At 43.7% G+C, this 15,569-nt stretch overlaps 1 protein-coding gene across 8 annotated transcripts in view; it reads left to right on the forward strand.

Annotated features, from left to right (window-relative positions):
* Positions 1 to 15,569, forward strand: part of OSBPL8 (oxysterol binding protein like 8) — a 425,114-nt gene that overhangs the window by 113,323 nt on the left and 296,222 nt on the right. For 5 of the 8 annotated variants that reach the window (XR_010179465.1, XM_063927418.1, XM_063927415.1 and 2 more), the window contains one exon: positions 11,292 to 11,400. Coding sequence is in view for 4 of the 8 variants with exons in the window: in XM_063927418.1 (XP_063783488.1) it covers positions 11,359 to 11,400 (42 nt within the window). In the remaining 4 variants the exon portion in view is untranslated. Of the gene's footprint in view, positions 1 to 11,291; positions 11,401 to 15,569 lie in introns of those variants that run through there. The other 3 variants (XM_063927423.1, XM_063927422.1, XM_063927425.1) reach the window with 2 other exon arrangements.

A 15,569-nucleotide genomic window follows, 5' to 3' on the forward strand; every position in this document is an offset into this window, starting at 1 on the left:
TCGCTGGGGGCATACATACAAGAGATCTGTGCTTAATTTCTAAGCAATCTAGTCAGATTGCTTAGTCAGCTTAGATTTGAAGCATGGATCTCTCTGTGTGTACCCCCCTTTACTCTACTCTAATTTATTATGCGTCAGATTCTTTAATCTGAAGTCAACTAAACCAATTGGCTTTAAATTCTGCTATGCGGTCTAAAGATGCCAAAGGTGGTAACGTGTTAAAATTGTGACTGTGCAACCAAGCCACAAGTGATGGAGAAGATAGGGGCTTCCATTTAACAGGAATAACACCTTTGGCAGCATTATTGAAATGTCTCCGTAGATATTTCTTATAAGGTAACTGGTGATACTGAAAATCCCCAAAATGGTCATCTGCCGATACCCCACACTCTAGAGCAGGTGCGGACAGTAAATGGCCCTTCAGCTGCTTTTCGAACTACACATTCCAGCATGTCCTGCAGCAGATGTTGGAATGGCCAAATAGCAAAACTGTGGTAGGACATGCTAAGATGTGTAGTTGTACAGCAGCTGGCAGGCTGCCTATTTGCCTACCCCTACCCTAGAGTCTCCCTGGTTACATAGATGACCTACTGCCAGAACAGTTGAATTATCGGATGTCAGGAATAACTTTGCTGCAGACACTGGGACACCTGTACCACAGAGTTAAATCTTTGGGGGGAATTCAAATGTTTGAAAACAGACACCCATCCGACTTTTTAAACAATTGAATATCCCCCATTGTGTTGTGTTTCCAAAACTGACCTGCCTTAAGTAGATGCATGAGTGAATGTACATATCATTTCCTATTGAGAAGGTTCAAGAGATTTGGGCAAATAACAAGCTGGGGAGAATTTTGTGCGAGGGGTCTTATAGACCTTTTATATTGAGCTAAAAATCTGGCTTGCTCTCACATCATAGTCGTCAAAATATATATTGGTGCTTTGCCTTCAAGATTTACCATAAATCACACTCCATGTTGTGGATTTCACTCCATATGCATGACCAGCTTTCACTTTTTGAATGTACGTAAATGTTTCTTGAAAATGGTTATGAAAAAATGTAAATGTTTACCTGCTATTTCTTTATTATCTTACGGCTTTGATACATTTTCTTATAGTAATAAAACGTAATTTTTTGGGGATACTTTCAAATTTGGTGAGTGTCTTTTCTATTTACATTTGTGTGTATAAGATATGTAGATTGATTATACATTTTTTAATCTGGCTCAGTATTAATTTTGCAGACTATCACATTAGCCAACATAATAGAACATAATATTAATCACCCTGGGCATCATCCCATTTGTTACATTACTGAGATTAAATTACATCCAGGGTTGATTTAATTGAATGATCCTAAAATCTTTGCAGAACACTCATGCACCGCTGTGCGGTACTGAAAGGGTAATAAATGGAAAAGCTTGATTATTTTGTTTTTAACAGTTTTTATAATTTTTCATCTGTTCCAACTGCCTTGTTAATAGGGCATAGTACCTGGGTGCATTACTGGATACTGTATAATATAATCTATATGAACTTCAGGTGGCAGTTGTCATATGTAGGTAGTGTCTGAAGCATTGACATAAGTAGTTTGTCATAAATACTGAGCTAAAAAACAAGGATTAGGGTAGCAAAAATGATAATGAAGTAGTAGATTTGTTTAAGAAGTCTACACAATAGATGCAGCTGTCAATCAACTACAAGAGTGTAGAGCCGTCAATTATAAGAGCCGTCAATCAACTACAACAGTGGTTCTCAAACTCTGTCCTCAGGACCCCACACAGTGCATGTTTTGCAGGTAACCCAGCAGGTGCACAGGTGTATTAATTACTCACTGACACATTTTAAAAGGTCCACAGGTGGAGCTAATTATGTCACTTGTGATTCTGTGAGGAGACCTGCAAAACATGCACTGTGTGGGGTCCTGAGGACCGAGTTTGAGAACCTGTAAACTACAACATAAAGGAGAGTTATTTAGGGTTACGGTTGTTTGGTCGACACAACTTGGGTTGACACTCATTAGGTCGACCACTGAAGATCGACAATGCCATTAGGTCGACATGACCGTTAAGTCAACAGTTCAAAAGGTCGACATGAGTTTTTACATTTTTTAAATAATTTTTTGGGATTTTTTCATACTTAACGTTCCACGTGGACTGTGATTGGGAGGGGGGGGGGGGGGGGGGTTTGGGTAAGTGCATGCAGCAGTGTGGACAGTGTTGGGGGTGGGTGTCAGGTGGTAGCTTATGCAGTGCTATGAGTAGGTAGCAGTTGGGGTAGAGGGAGGTAAAGGCATGTGGCAGTTGGGGCAGGGAGGTGGTAGAGGTAGATTGCAATTATGGCAGTATTGGGGGGCAAGGAGGGGGTTAGGGGCAGGTAGTTACTGTAGGCAGTGTTAGGGAAGCATCAGTGCACAGGATACAGTGTTTCCCACTCTCCCACACCTTTAAACATAAGCTCGTCTGTGTATAATGCGATTCCTGAAGTGCGTGGGTATATGGGTTGTTTGTGTATATGCTAAGCATTGTGTGTGGATATGGGAGTTTATGTATGCTGGGCACTGTGTATTGGGGGAGGCTTATTCAGGAACAAATACACAATAAATCTAAATGGAAGCTACTATAGCAAAACTAAACTTATATAATACCCAAGAAGCAATATGATGAAAACTGCACTCTGATATCCTGGAAAGGTTCCGCAGGGCTTTAAATCCTTTTCTATATGGAAACGGGGCCTGGACTGCACACCCTGGCTTATTATAATGGGATGTGCTACCTTGCTGGGACTAAGTACTGTAGTACTACAGCTTAGGAACAAAGGGTGCAGGTGCACCATACACCATTAAAATTATTATAACCGTAATATAATATTCGAGGTTCTTGGCATATATTGGCCAGTATATGAGCCTGCCCACCTGCTTCACGGTGACCTCATCGGACAGGTCCCTAACACTATAGTGGTTCACCTCCGGGACGCAGAGCACCCCCAGACCACCCCAGCTAAACCACCCCAGGGCATCACACAGAAAAAGGATAGGAGTGAAAGATCAGTGTTAAGCAAATGAAAGAGGCTGCTGAATATAAAAGAAAAGAGGAGGACAGCAGTAAAGTATCAGAATGTGAAGTTTAGCTGAGCAGTGTTATAAGTGTAAGAGATATGTGAAAAAAGCGACATAAATATAAAACAAACACAATGTGATATAAGTGTTAAAAGTAAATGTAAGGTGGTGATGCCCCAAGGTGGCCCAGCCAGAGCAATACAGGGAGCCCCACGCCCCAAAAGCTCACCCCCAAACTGACTTTGTATATAATTAAAAGGATCATACCTGTGTCTTTTGTGCAGTCAGAATGTGCTGGTTCCCTGTTTAAAATCATGAGAGGCAGTGGGTGGGGTGCTAATCCAGAAATGAGGGCTGTCCCAATCCCTCAGGTGTGTATACACACACATAATATAGACTATATGGAAACGGGGCCTGGGCTGCACACCCTGGCTTATTATAATGGGATGTGTTACCTTGCTGGGACTAAGTACTGTAGTACTACAACTTAGGAACAAAGGGTGCAGGTGCACCATACACCATTAAAATTATTATAACCGTAATATAATATTTGAGGTTCTTGGCATATATTGGCCAGTATATGAGCCTGCCCACCTGCTTCACGGTGACCTCATCGGACAGGTCCCTAACACTATAGGGGTTCACCTCCGGGACGCAGAGCACCCCCAGACCACCCCAGCTAAACCACCCCAGGGCATCACACAGAAAAAGGATAGGAGTGAAAGATCAGTGTTAAGCAAATGAAAGAGGCTGCTGAATATAAAAGAAAAGAGGAGGACAGCAGTAAAGTATCAGAATGTGAAGTTTAGCTGAGCAGTGTTATAAGTGTAAGAGATATGTGAAAAAAGCGACATAAATATAAAACAAACACAATGTGATATAAGTGTTAAAAGTAAATGTAAGGTGGTGATGCCCCAAGGTGGCCCAGCCAGAGCAATACAGGGAGCCCCACGCCCCAAAAGCTCACCCCCAAACTGACTTTGTATATAATTAAAAGGATCATACCTGTGTCTTTTGTGCAGTCAGAATGTGCTGGTTCCCTGTTTAAAATCATGAGAGGCAGTGGGTGGGGTGCTAATCCAGAAATGAGGGCTGTCCCAATCCCTCAGGTGTGTATACACACACATAATATAGACTATATGGAAACGGGGCCTGGGCTGCACACCCTGGCTTATTATAATGGGATGTGTTACCTTGCTGGGACTAAGTACTGTAGTACTACAACTTAGGAACAAAGGGTGCAGGTGCACCATACACCATTAAAATTATTATAACCGTAATATAATATTTGAGGTTCTTGGCATATATTGGCCAGTATATGAGCCTGCCCACCTGCTTCACGGTGACCTCATCGGACAGGTCCCTAACACTATAGTGGTTCACCTCCGGGACGCAGAGCACCCCCAGACCACCCCAGCTAAACCACCCCAGGGCATCACACAGAAAAAGGATAGGAGTGAAAGATCAGTGTTAAGCAAATGAAAGAGGCTGCTGAATATAAAAGAAAAGAGGAGGACAGCAGTAAAGTATCAGAATGTGAAGTTTAGCTGAGCAGTGTTATAAGTGTAAGAGATATGTGAAAAAAGCGACATAAATATAAAACAAACACAATGTGATATAAGTGTTAAAAGTAAATGTAAGGTGGTGATGCCCCAAGGTGGCCCAGCCAGAGCAATACAGGGAGCCCCACGCCCCAAAAGCTCACCCCCAAACTGACTTTGTATATAATTAAAAGGATCATACCTGTGTCTTTTGTGCAGTCAGAATGTGCTGGTTCCCTGTTTAAAATCATGAGAGGCAGTGGGTGGGGTGCTAATCCAGAAATGAGGGCTGTCCCAATCCCTCAGGTGTGTATACACACACATAATATAGACTATATGGAAACGGGGCCTGGGCTGCACACCCTGGCTTATTATAATGGGATGTGTTACCTTGCTGGGACTAAGTACTGTAGTACTACAATTTAGGAACAAAGGGTGCAGGTGCACCATACACCATTAAAATTATTATAACCGTAATATAATATTTGAGGTTCTTGGCATATATTGGCCAGTATATGAGCCTGCCCACCTGCTTCACGGTGACCTCATCGGACAGGTCCCTAACACTATAGGGGTTCACCTCCGGGACGCAGAGCACCCCCAGACCACCCCAGCTAAACCACCCCAGGGCATCACACAGAAAAAGGATAGGAGTGAAAGATCAGTGTTAAGCAAATGAAAGAGGCTGCTGAATATAAAAGAAAAGAGGAGGACAGCAGTAAAGTATCAGAATGTGAAGTTTAGCTGAGCAGTGTTATAAGTGTAAGAGATATGTGAAAAAAGCGACATAAATATAAAACAAACACAATGTGATATAAGTGTTAAAAGTAAATGTAAGGTGGTGATGCCCCAAGGTGGCCCAGCCAGAGCAATACAGGGAGCCCCACGCCCCAAAAGCTCACCCCCAAACTGACTTTGTATATAATTAAAAGGATCATACCTGTGTCTTTTGTGCAGTCAGAATGTGCTGGTTCCCTGTTTAAAATCATGAGAGGCAGTGGGTGGGGTGCTAATCCAGAAATGAGGGCTGTCCCAATCCCTCAGGTGTGTATACACACACATAATATAGACTATATGGAAACGGGGCCTGGGCTGCACACCCTGGCTTATTATAATGGGATGTGCTACCTTGCTGGGACTAAGTACTGTAGTACTACAACTTAGGAACAAAGGGTGCAGGTGCACCATACACCATTAAAATTATTATAACCGTAATATAATATTCGAGGTTCTTGGCATATATTGGCCAGTATATGAGCCTTTTCACAATAACATAACTTTAAAATGTGTCAGAGCCTTTCATGGTAACCACAATGCCTATCCCGCAAAGAGGATGTGAAATCAACAGTCAGTGAACCCTAATGCTTAGGGTAGAGTTTTAAATAGCGCCATAAGATACAGGACCAGTTCACATGGAATAATGGTGGGTCATCATACGGCAAGTCATGTGACGGTGACAGGTGCCAACATCCCCCAGTCACCCACATACAAATTTATAGTCACAATGCACTTGTTTTGTGTAGGCTCTTATAATTCAGTACATACCACAACCTTTATAAATCTATGCATGTACATTACTACAGCTAACCTGTATCTTTCTGCAGAATACCATGTTACACGCTTTTTATTGATAATATTATTAATTATAAGTATTTGAATGAGACCACGGACAGCATGCTTAAACAAGTCACCTTGTTTGTGGAACCACAAGTCTCAGCCTGCCATACTGGGACTACAAAAGTTGGTGTGCGACCCTCTGGTTTATGGTAAACAAAAATTACTTTAAAAGAAGTTAAATCTGCTTCTAATAGGCCCTACACACATGCCGATTTTTTGAAAGATATGAACGATCTCGTTCATAAATGAACGACAACTCATTCATATCTTTCAGTGTGGAGGCTCCAGCGATTAACGATGCGCGGCCCCGCGCTCGTTCATCGCTGGTCCCCGCGTCGGCTGTGCATGCAGGCCAATATGGACGATCTCGTCCATATTTGCCTGCACGTCTATGGAGCCGGGTGACGGAGGGAGTGAAGAAACTTCACTCCCCCCGTCACTGCTCCCCCGCCGCCGGGTCGCCCGTCGGCCGTTGGGCACCTCGGCGGCATATCGCCATATGTGTAGGGCCCATAAGTCTCATAACCAATAGCATGGCCCTTTTATCAGAAAGGTATTAATCCTTATCCTACCTACCAATACCCTATGTAGAGAAGCAGCACCCAGTGATGCTGTGCCCAGCAGCACCCTTATTATGTGACTGCTATCGTTGTGCCACAGTATTGATGCACATTTATGCCTGCTAGCAGTACAGTATATGTATACCGATAGGTACTGAGTATGTCCGCAGTGCCCCCCAGCCCTTCTCACCAGCTTAGTTGCTCGGTAGGGGCCCAGCCCTAAGATGCGTTGCTCCATTTCTATACCCTGGCCCGGCCTCGGGATGTGGTGCTCCATGCTGCCCCTGCACGTCTCTGGTCGCCGATCCGTCGCTTCTGCGTATCCAGGATACAGAGACAATTTGAATTCCGTACTTGTCCCGGGTGCCTGTGGTCAGCAGTCTCTCGGAGGTTGGAGCGGCGCGCTAGTGGGCAGGTAGGGGTGAAGTCTCAGGAGGTGCCGGCGGTGATTGGCTAGGGAGACGGGCAGTGCACTGAGGAATGAGCGGTTTCACTTTACTGAAGGACGCGCTGTGATTCAGAATCCTGTGTGCACCTCAGCCAATACCATTTCATTATTGGCTGAGGCGCGCACAGGACTCTGATTCACAGCGCATCCTGTGGGACCCACTCATTTTTAAAGAGTCCCTCGCTCCCTGTACCGCGTAAAAACGTGCTATAGTGCGTATTTTGCGGCCACTGGGCATGTCTATATTCTGTGTGCGGTCGCGACTGTATCTGCATACAGAATGCTGCGTTAGTATTTTCTAGGAAAACCACTGTAGCAAAGCATTTCGTAAGCACATACAGCCACGGTCGCGCACACAATATAGGCATGCCTCATATCATTTTATTCTGCAAAAGCTGCTTTTGCATCCTATTTGCATTGTTTTGCGAATAACACACATTTTAATGGAAAAAAAGTCCCCTAAAAAAGCTCAGTGCCACAAAGTAACTTGAATGGTTGCATGTAGGGAGGCTAGATGTAAGTGGGCATCTCTGCATGCTGTTTATACCCCTTTCACGTCGCACAAATAACCTGGTATTGACCCGGCATATTGCCGGGTCGACACGGGTCAGTGTGCGGAGTGAAAGGGCCATGTCCGAATTCCCGGGTCGCCTGACCCGGTAATTCAATCCGGGTAATAGAAGGGTAATTCCCAGGTTGAATACCGGGTCAGGCGCAGTGAGTATGGTTTGCCGGGTCGATGCGACCCGGTACCCATTCACAGCTTAGGGAGAGGCGGAGATGAGCTCATGTCCCAGCGCTGCCTCCGCCCCTGCTGCCGGCTCCGTCCCTCGCCACTATGGCAAGCGACCCGGCTATTTGCCGGGTCGGGAAGCCAGAAGATAGTCTCCAATGCCGGAACCCACCCGGGAAGGACCCGTTTCCAATTCCCGAGTGGGATCTGGCATTGGAGATGTGAAAGGGGTATTAGTCTTTCCTCGAATTTACTTTTCCATTTTTGTTTTTATTACGAAGATTTTCTTTAGAAAGACTTTTCATTAATTAAGTGACTTCTGAAGACCACCAATTGCTCCCAGGCTTATTTAGATATATTTTAGTGGTGGGTTTTATTATGTATGTGACAAGTTTTTGTGAGAATGTTTTGAGGGAGAGATTTATCAAACCTTAGTTAATGTGGAGAAGTTGGCAAAAGTAACCAATCGGCTTCTAGCTATAATTTATCTTTTGCACAATCTATATAAAATGGCAGACGATGTTTGGTTGCTATGGCAAATTCTCCACTTCATCTCTCTATGGTTTCATATATCTCCCCCTTAGGGTGGTTACGTTTTATAATAATAATAATTAATAATAATATTTAATAATAATATTTAATATTATAATCTGTTAGAATTGAGATTATCAATGTTTAGACATATTTTCCACATACCTTGCCTGCTTAAGGAGCCAATCTTATAGAATGCTCTCATGACCCACAGGTTGAACATTTGTGTTCTTTAGTGCTCTGTGTTTTATAACTGGAGGTTTGCCCATCATGTGACCTGCTCCATTATTGTACCAGTCTGCCATCTTTGTAGAAGTCCTTAAGAGGACAAAATACCTTGTGGAAACTGGAATCCTTTTACCACGCTAATATCTGCTAGCAGCGTTTACAGGCCGGTGCACTACTACCGAAGGGTTGCATCTTCATTGTGGGTCTACTACGCTTGCCCGGTTGTCGGGACCCTGGCACCCAGCATACCGACGCCGGGATCCCGAACACCGGAATGCCGGCAATGGGGCGAGTGCAAAAGAGCCCCTCGCCATGCTGCCCTCGCCACGCTGCGGGCATGGGTGGCGTGCCAAGCGCGCCACGCTATTATCCCTCCAGGGGTGTTGTGTTTCCCAAGAGGGAAAATAATTGACTGTATCCCGGAGCCGGTATGGTGAGCGACGGTATCCCGACAGCCGGGATATCAAGTGCCACCCCTTCATTGCATATAATGTTATTGATCTAATGGATGCGGAGTCATGGCTTGGGTTTCTGTTGAAGTGGCTATGGGCATAGTTCCACAACTGCTTTACATAGATTGCTGAATTCGCTGATAGTGTAAGTTGCACTTGGCGTTATGTTAAGACAGGAAAAAAAAGCATTTTATCTTTCATTTAGGAAAGTTTTGCATTTTGGATTTTTTTTATTTTTTGTTTCTTATGTATTTACATTTATAGACATTTATAGATGGAAGGAATCTTTATTGGCCCACTGTAGGCTAATAATACTCTTCCTAAATACACTGCACGCTATTCCTGGGAACATAACCAGCTTGAGAAATCATTTCATAAATTAAACTGTCATATATGTTTGTTAGTTAAATGATACATTCTTTGAAGTGCTGTATTAAAGTATCCTGTGCAGGAGATTCCCCCTTTTCTTCCTAAACTTTGTATGTATTTACAGGTTGAGTATCCCATGTCCAAAATGCTTGGGACCAGGAGTATTTTGGATATCGGATTTTTCTGTATTTTGGAATAATTGCATCCCATAATAGATAATAAAGATATCATGGTGATGGGACCCAGGTCTAAGCACAGAATACATTTGTTTCATATACACCTTATACACACAACCTGGAGGTCATTTTAGCCAATATTTTTAATAACTTTGTGCATTAAACAAAGTTTGTGTACATTGAGTTATCAGAAAACAAAGGTTTCACTATCTCACTCTCACTCAAAAAAAACTCAGTATTTTGGAATATTTGGATATGGGATACTCAACCTGTACCAGCAAAGGGGTTCCGGTCTCTAGGTCGACAGTGTCTAGGTCGACAGTAACTAGGTCGACAGGGTTTCTAGGTCGACTGGTCAAAAGGTCGACATGAGTGTTTCACAATTTTTCTTTTTAACCTTTTCATACATAACGATCCACGTGGACTATGATTGGAACGATAATCTGTGCCGAGCGAAGCGAGGCACCTTGCCCGAAGCAGGCGAGCGGACACGGTGCACTAATTGGGGTTCCCGGTCACTTTACGAAGAATACGACACACAAAAAACATAAAAAACTCATGTCGACCTAGACCATGTCGACCTAAAGACCCTGTCGACCTAGTTACTATCTACCTTCCATACCACACCCCCAGCAAAGTTATTTGAATGAGAATTTTAGAAGGCTGTTGCTGACCATCCACAATGTGTGTTTTCTGCGGATATCAAAAAATCAGTTTGTCAGAAAATGATCCTATTTAAATTGATAGACTCGATATTAAACACAATAATTTGCATAGCTTCAAAGTGTAGGTTATTTGTGGTTACCTTTTTTAAAAATTTTTTTTCTAAACAACCCATTATTGGTTCATTTCTGATACATGCTTCTTGGCATGTCATAAAACTTGTTTTATTGTGTTTAGTTAGCTACCATTTATTACAATGTGAAGATGAAGAATGATCACGTTGGAAAAAAACAAACTGTTGGCTTTTCAGGTTTAGTTTAATATACTGTTATATTTCACCACACATCTGAGTTTCATAAGTCTGATCACCTCTCGCTGATCAGCCAAGTTTGTTTTTGTGGTAAACTGTAGTCCTTGTACGTTTATATACTTTTAGTGGGTATTTATTACCTCTGTCTTCTCAGCACTGCTTTTCTTTAAAGCAGACACAGTTGATGCTGTGTGTATGCCTGTCATGTGCCATATAGATTGATTGGAAATGTAGCAAGTAAGTTGTAGTGTGCAGTGCTGCTTTATCTCTGACAAGAGTGACTGTCACCAGGAACCAATGCATCCCTTGCGCAGGCATCTTTCATTGCTGTTATGGCATTAGTTATTGTAACTGCTCCGAGAGGATTGCCTTCCAAAATTGCTGTGTATTTTATTGAAGGTGTTTCATTGCCGCAGATGTTCTATAAAGCAGCCGGCAGGCGCTCAGGCACTGTTTCATCCAATACCAATAATTAGAGTTTCTTTAATGTTTTTGCTTTACAAAGTGATGAGTTTCTTTTAATTTCCCAGTAAACCACAGGAACAGGCACATAATATTCCTTTCTCATTCTGTCGCTGGCACTGACATGCTATCTTCTTGTCATAGGATACTGGAGGTCTTGGGATGCTAGGTTTCTGACTGACTCCTCATTAGGAGACAGACGCTTGACGACATGGAGACTGTCGCCTCAGAACTGGAACCTGAGAAAACATCGGTGAGTTACTCAACTTTGATTTACCACTGTCTGACAGTACTTAAACAAACAATGTGTTCATGCTTAAACTATTAACCTTGTGTGTATCTGCTAAATGCATATTTACAGGTGTTTGACCTATTACCCAGAGTGCTTTGAACCTGGCCAAAACTAATTTTGGCTCATCTTACGAGCGTCCTCCTAAATTAAAAGTGAAAATGTGTTTGTCTGCAGTGATCTTATTGTGTACTCAGTTTATTAGTGCTCCTAATAGTGCCTGTAAAACTAAAGCCATCCCTGATCATGTGTACATCAGACCAGATATGTGCCCACCTCCCGCACAATAGTTTTCGCAAACATGTAAGTAAAAACTGATTGCAGTTGGAAAGTACATGGTGGTGCTGAGAAGTGTCTTTACAAAAATAGTGTTTTTTTTTCTTCTTCAAAGATGCACTTGGAACAAAAATAAGGTGCCACCACAATGTCTTTAAACATGGAAACAATTGTCCTACCTATGTGCCCCTGCCTCAAGCCTGATATAAAAGAAAAATAGTGAGCACACGTCTGCTCTGGGCTTGCAGATAGCCACGATATTGCTCATGCAATGTGAAAGCTTTGTCAAGAAGTAGAAGTAGATTCCATTAATACAGAAAGTGGTCAGTCCTTCACAATTTCTCTTAAGATTTCTTTTAATGATTAGTTAATTTTGCTTGTCTCCATTTTCCATGATCTTTCCTCATTTCACTTGCTGCACACCACCAATAGCTGCACAGCAGTGACTATCGCCAGGGGACGCTTTAATATTGGTGGCTGGTATTGTTTCTGCCTTAAAGTAGCCACATGGAATACCAATTGTGGCTGGTGATGGGGGCTGGTACATCGCCTTATATATCAGTTATTCCCACTGGCCACTTTGATTGTAAGTCCATTTAAGCAATACCATCTTAAGCGGTTTGTTATTTTGAGTGATTTATTTGTATCCTAAGTCCATCACTGTACAGTATAATATGTTTTTATTTTATAAAGAACAGTTCAGTTTTAATACACGTTGTGTACCTTTTGGGTTGCGGACATCCAGATTAAAACAAAAAGTTCATCCTAACATTTAGTCCATATATTTTTATCACTCTTGTTCCTAAATTATTATTTTGATTTAATTGTTGCTAGTTTATTTCTGTTAGGTTTAGGCTCCGAGGGAGAGGGGAGGCTGCATCCCAGGGGGTTAGGGTTAGGCAGCGGGGAGGGGGAGTTGGGGGGGGGCGGGGGGTAGGGTTGTGTTTAGGCTGCGGAGGCACGTGGTTAGGTTTAGGCACCTAGGGGGTGTAGTTAGGGTTAGGCACTAATGGGGAGGTTAGGGTTAGGCTGCAGGTAGGGAAGGTTGGGGAGAGGGGAGGACACCCCTTACTCACCCCTGTCTGCTTCTTTAAAATCGGGATCCCGGCATCTGTATTTTGAGCGCTGGGATCCCATGCGCCGGGATCTCATACTGATCCTATTTGAGTTATACAATCATAAATCAATGAGTTGAAGTACTTTAATATTGACCTTACAATATTTCATATGGCCTTAACATGTCTTTTGTAATTGCTAATTACTAATTGCTCCATGATTGTTCACCCTCCTAAAGTGCAATAGAACATGTAAAATCCACTTTGAGCAGTAAGTAGTAGAGGGACTGATATGAGAACACATCAGTCTGCTGTTGTGTATGGATGCAGAGATTTGTGTTCACATGGTAACTACAGTTCCCTTCCAGTCACTCTGAGCAACTCATACCACTTTCAGACAGAAGTGTCTGAAAGTCCCGGCTTTTATCCGGTGTTTCAATGCTGGGTCGTTTAGCCAATCCCTGCCTGACCCTCTCCTTTTCACACAGACAAGCAAATGACCAGGTCAAGAATTTCCACCCAGTAATTTGCGGATCAACGTGGGTATTTCGTCTATGTTGAAAGTGTCAACCCGTGTTGAAATTCCCGGTTATCCGACCCTGGTAAATTCCAGGGGGTCGAAGTCCCAGGAATTTCAACCCGAGTTGACCCTCTCACACAAAGAATGGACCCGTGTTAATCAGCAAATTACCGTGTGGAACTTCTTCACCCGCTAATTTCACATTCTGTGTGAAAGGAGTATAAGCTTGCTCTATTAGTGGTTTCCGAAATCCAGAATAACTGGCCCAGATTGCCATTTACAAGTCATTCTGAGCTGCACAAAGACCTTGCGATGTCTGTGATCAGAGGAAACTTTTTCCTCATATGGGGATGCCAGAGTAGAGCGGAGAGAGCTTGCAGTGGCATGAGCTGCATCCCAAGCCCATCTGCCTACCGTTGCATCTCATGCGACAATGACAGGGAAGTGGTTAAAATTCTTAGTACATGTATTTTCTTCTACATACAGTAACTTTTAGAGTAGCATTATTTTGGCAATGTTTCATTGACTTGACAGCATTGTTTTTCAACTCCCTTCCTCTATTGCCCATAAGAAATTGTATTGTAAATACCTTCTTAATGATGCAACAGTGACTTATCCGGTCTGTCTGGTTCTGTAGTTAGTGAATCTGTTCCCAAATGGAAACTTCTAAGTTGTCTCTAAAAGGTCATGTTTTCAGGTCTAAAATCGAAAAACCCTGCTTTAAAAGTTTGTTACAATGGGTCAGGTCTTTTAGGGGTATATGCAATTCTGGGCGAATTGCGGCACTTTTTTGCCCGTTTTTAAATTCAACACAATTCGACCGTCGAATTCCGGCAGGTGGGTGCCGGAATTCGACATATTCAATAAAAAACGAATTCGACAGTCCCGCTGTCGAAAAACGGCCGGTTTGACGGATTTTGATTTGATTTTTAAAAATGTGTAAAACTGTAAAAAACCCGAAAAAAAATTGCGTGGGGTCCCCCCTCCTAAGCATAACCAGCCTCGGGCTCTTTGAGCCGGTCCTGGTTGCCAAAATACGGGGAAAAAAATGACAGGGTATCCCCCGTATTTTAACAACCAGCACCGGGCTCTGCGCCTGATCCTGGTGCAAAAAATACGGGGGACAAAGAGTAGGGGTCCTCCGTATTTTTTGTACCAGCACCGGGCTCCACTAGCTGGACAGATAATGCCACAGCCGGGGGGACACTTTTATACCGCTCCCTGCGGCCGTGGCATTAAATACCCAACTAGTCACCCCTGGCCGGGGTACCCTGGAGGAGTGGGGACCCCTTCAATCAAGGGGTCCCCCCCCCTCAGCCACCCAAGGGCCAGGGGTGAAGCCCGAGGCTGTCCCCCCCCATCCAAGGGCTGCGGATGGGGGGCTGATAGCCATGTGTAAAAATTTAAGAATATTGTTTTTTTGCAGAAGAACTACAAGTCCCAGCAAGCCTCCACCGCAAGCTGGTACTTGGAGAACCACAAGTACCAGCATGCGGGGGGGGAAACGGGCCCGCTGGTACCTGTAGTTCTTCTGCAAAAAAAATACCCAAATAAAAACAGGACACGCACACCGTGAAAATACAACTTTATTTCACACATGCCGACACATACTTACTTACCTATGTTCACACGCCGACTGCCACGTCTCCAATGTCGACGAATCCGGGGTACCTGAAAATAAAATTATACTCGCCTGATCCAGTGTCCAGTTCTTTTATTGTAATCCACGTACTTGGCAAAGCAAAAAAATGCATTTACCCGAACCAGACGGACTGAAAGGGGTCCCATGTTTACACATGGGACCCCTTTACCCGAATGCAGAGACCCCCCGTGACTCCTGTCACAGAAGGTCCCTTCAGCCAATCGGGAAGCGCACGTCGTGGCACTCTCCTGATTGGCTGTATGCGCGTCGGAGTCGTCAGACGCGCATCGCACAGCCCCCTCCATTATCTAAAATGGTGGGAACTTTGAGGTCAGCGGTGACCGCAAAGTTACCACCATTGAAACTAATGGAGGGAGCTGTGCGATGCGCTGTCTGCCAGCTCAGACGCGCAAAGCCAATCAGAAGTTATACTTCCATGGTGTCTGTGTCCTGTTTTTATTTGGGTAATTTTTTTGCAGTAGAACTACAGGTACCAGCGGGCCCGTTTCCCCCCGCATGCTGGCACTTGTGGTTCTCCAAGTACCGGCTTGCGGGGGAGGCTTGCTGGGACTTGTAGTTCTTCTGCAAAAAACAATATTCTTAAATTTTCAACAAGGCTATCAGCCCCCCATCCGCAGCC

The sequence above is a fragment of the Pseudophryne corroboree genome, chromosome 6 (genome assembly GCF_028390025.1).
Source record: "Pseudophryne corroboree isolate aPseCor3 chromosome 6, aPseCor3.hap2, whole genome shotgun sequence".
In the NCBI taxonomy this organism is placed as follows: domain Eukaryota; kingdom Metazoa; phylum Chordata; class Amphibia; order Anura; family Myobatrachidae; genus Pseudophryne; species Pseudophryne corroboree.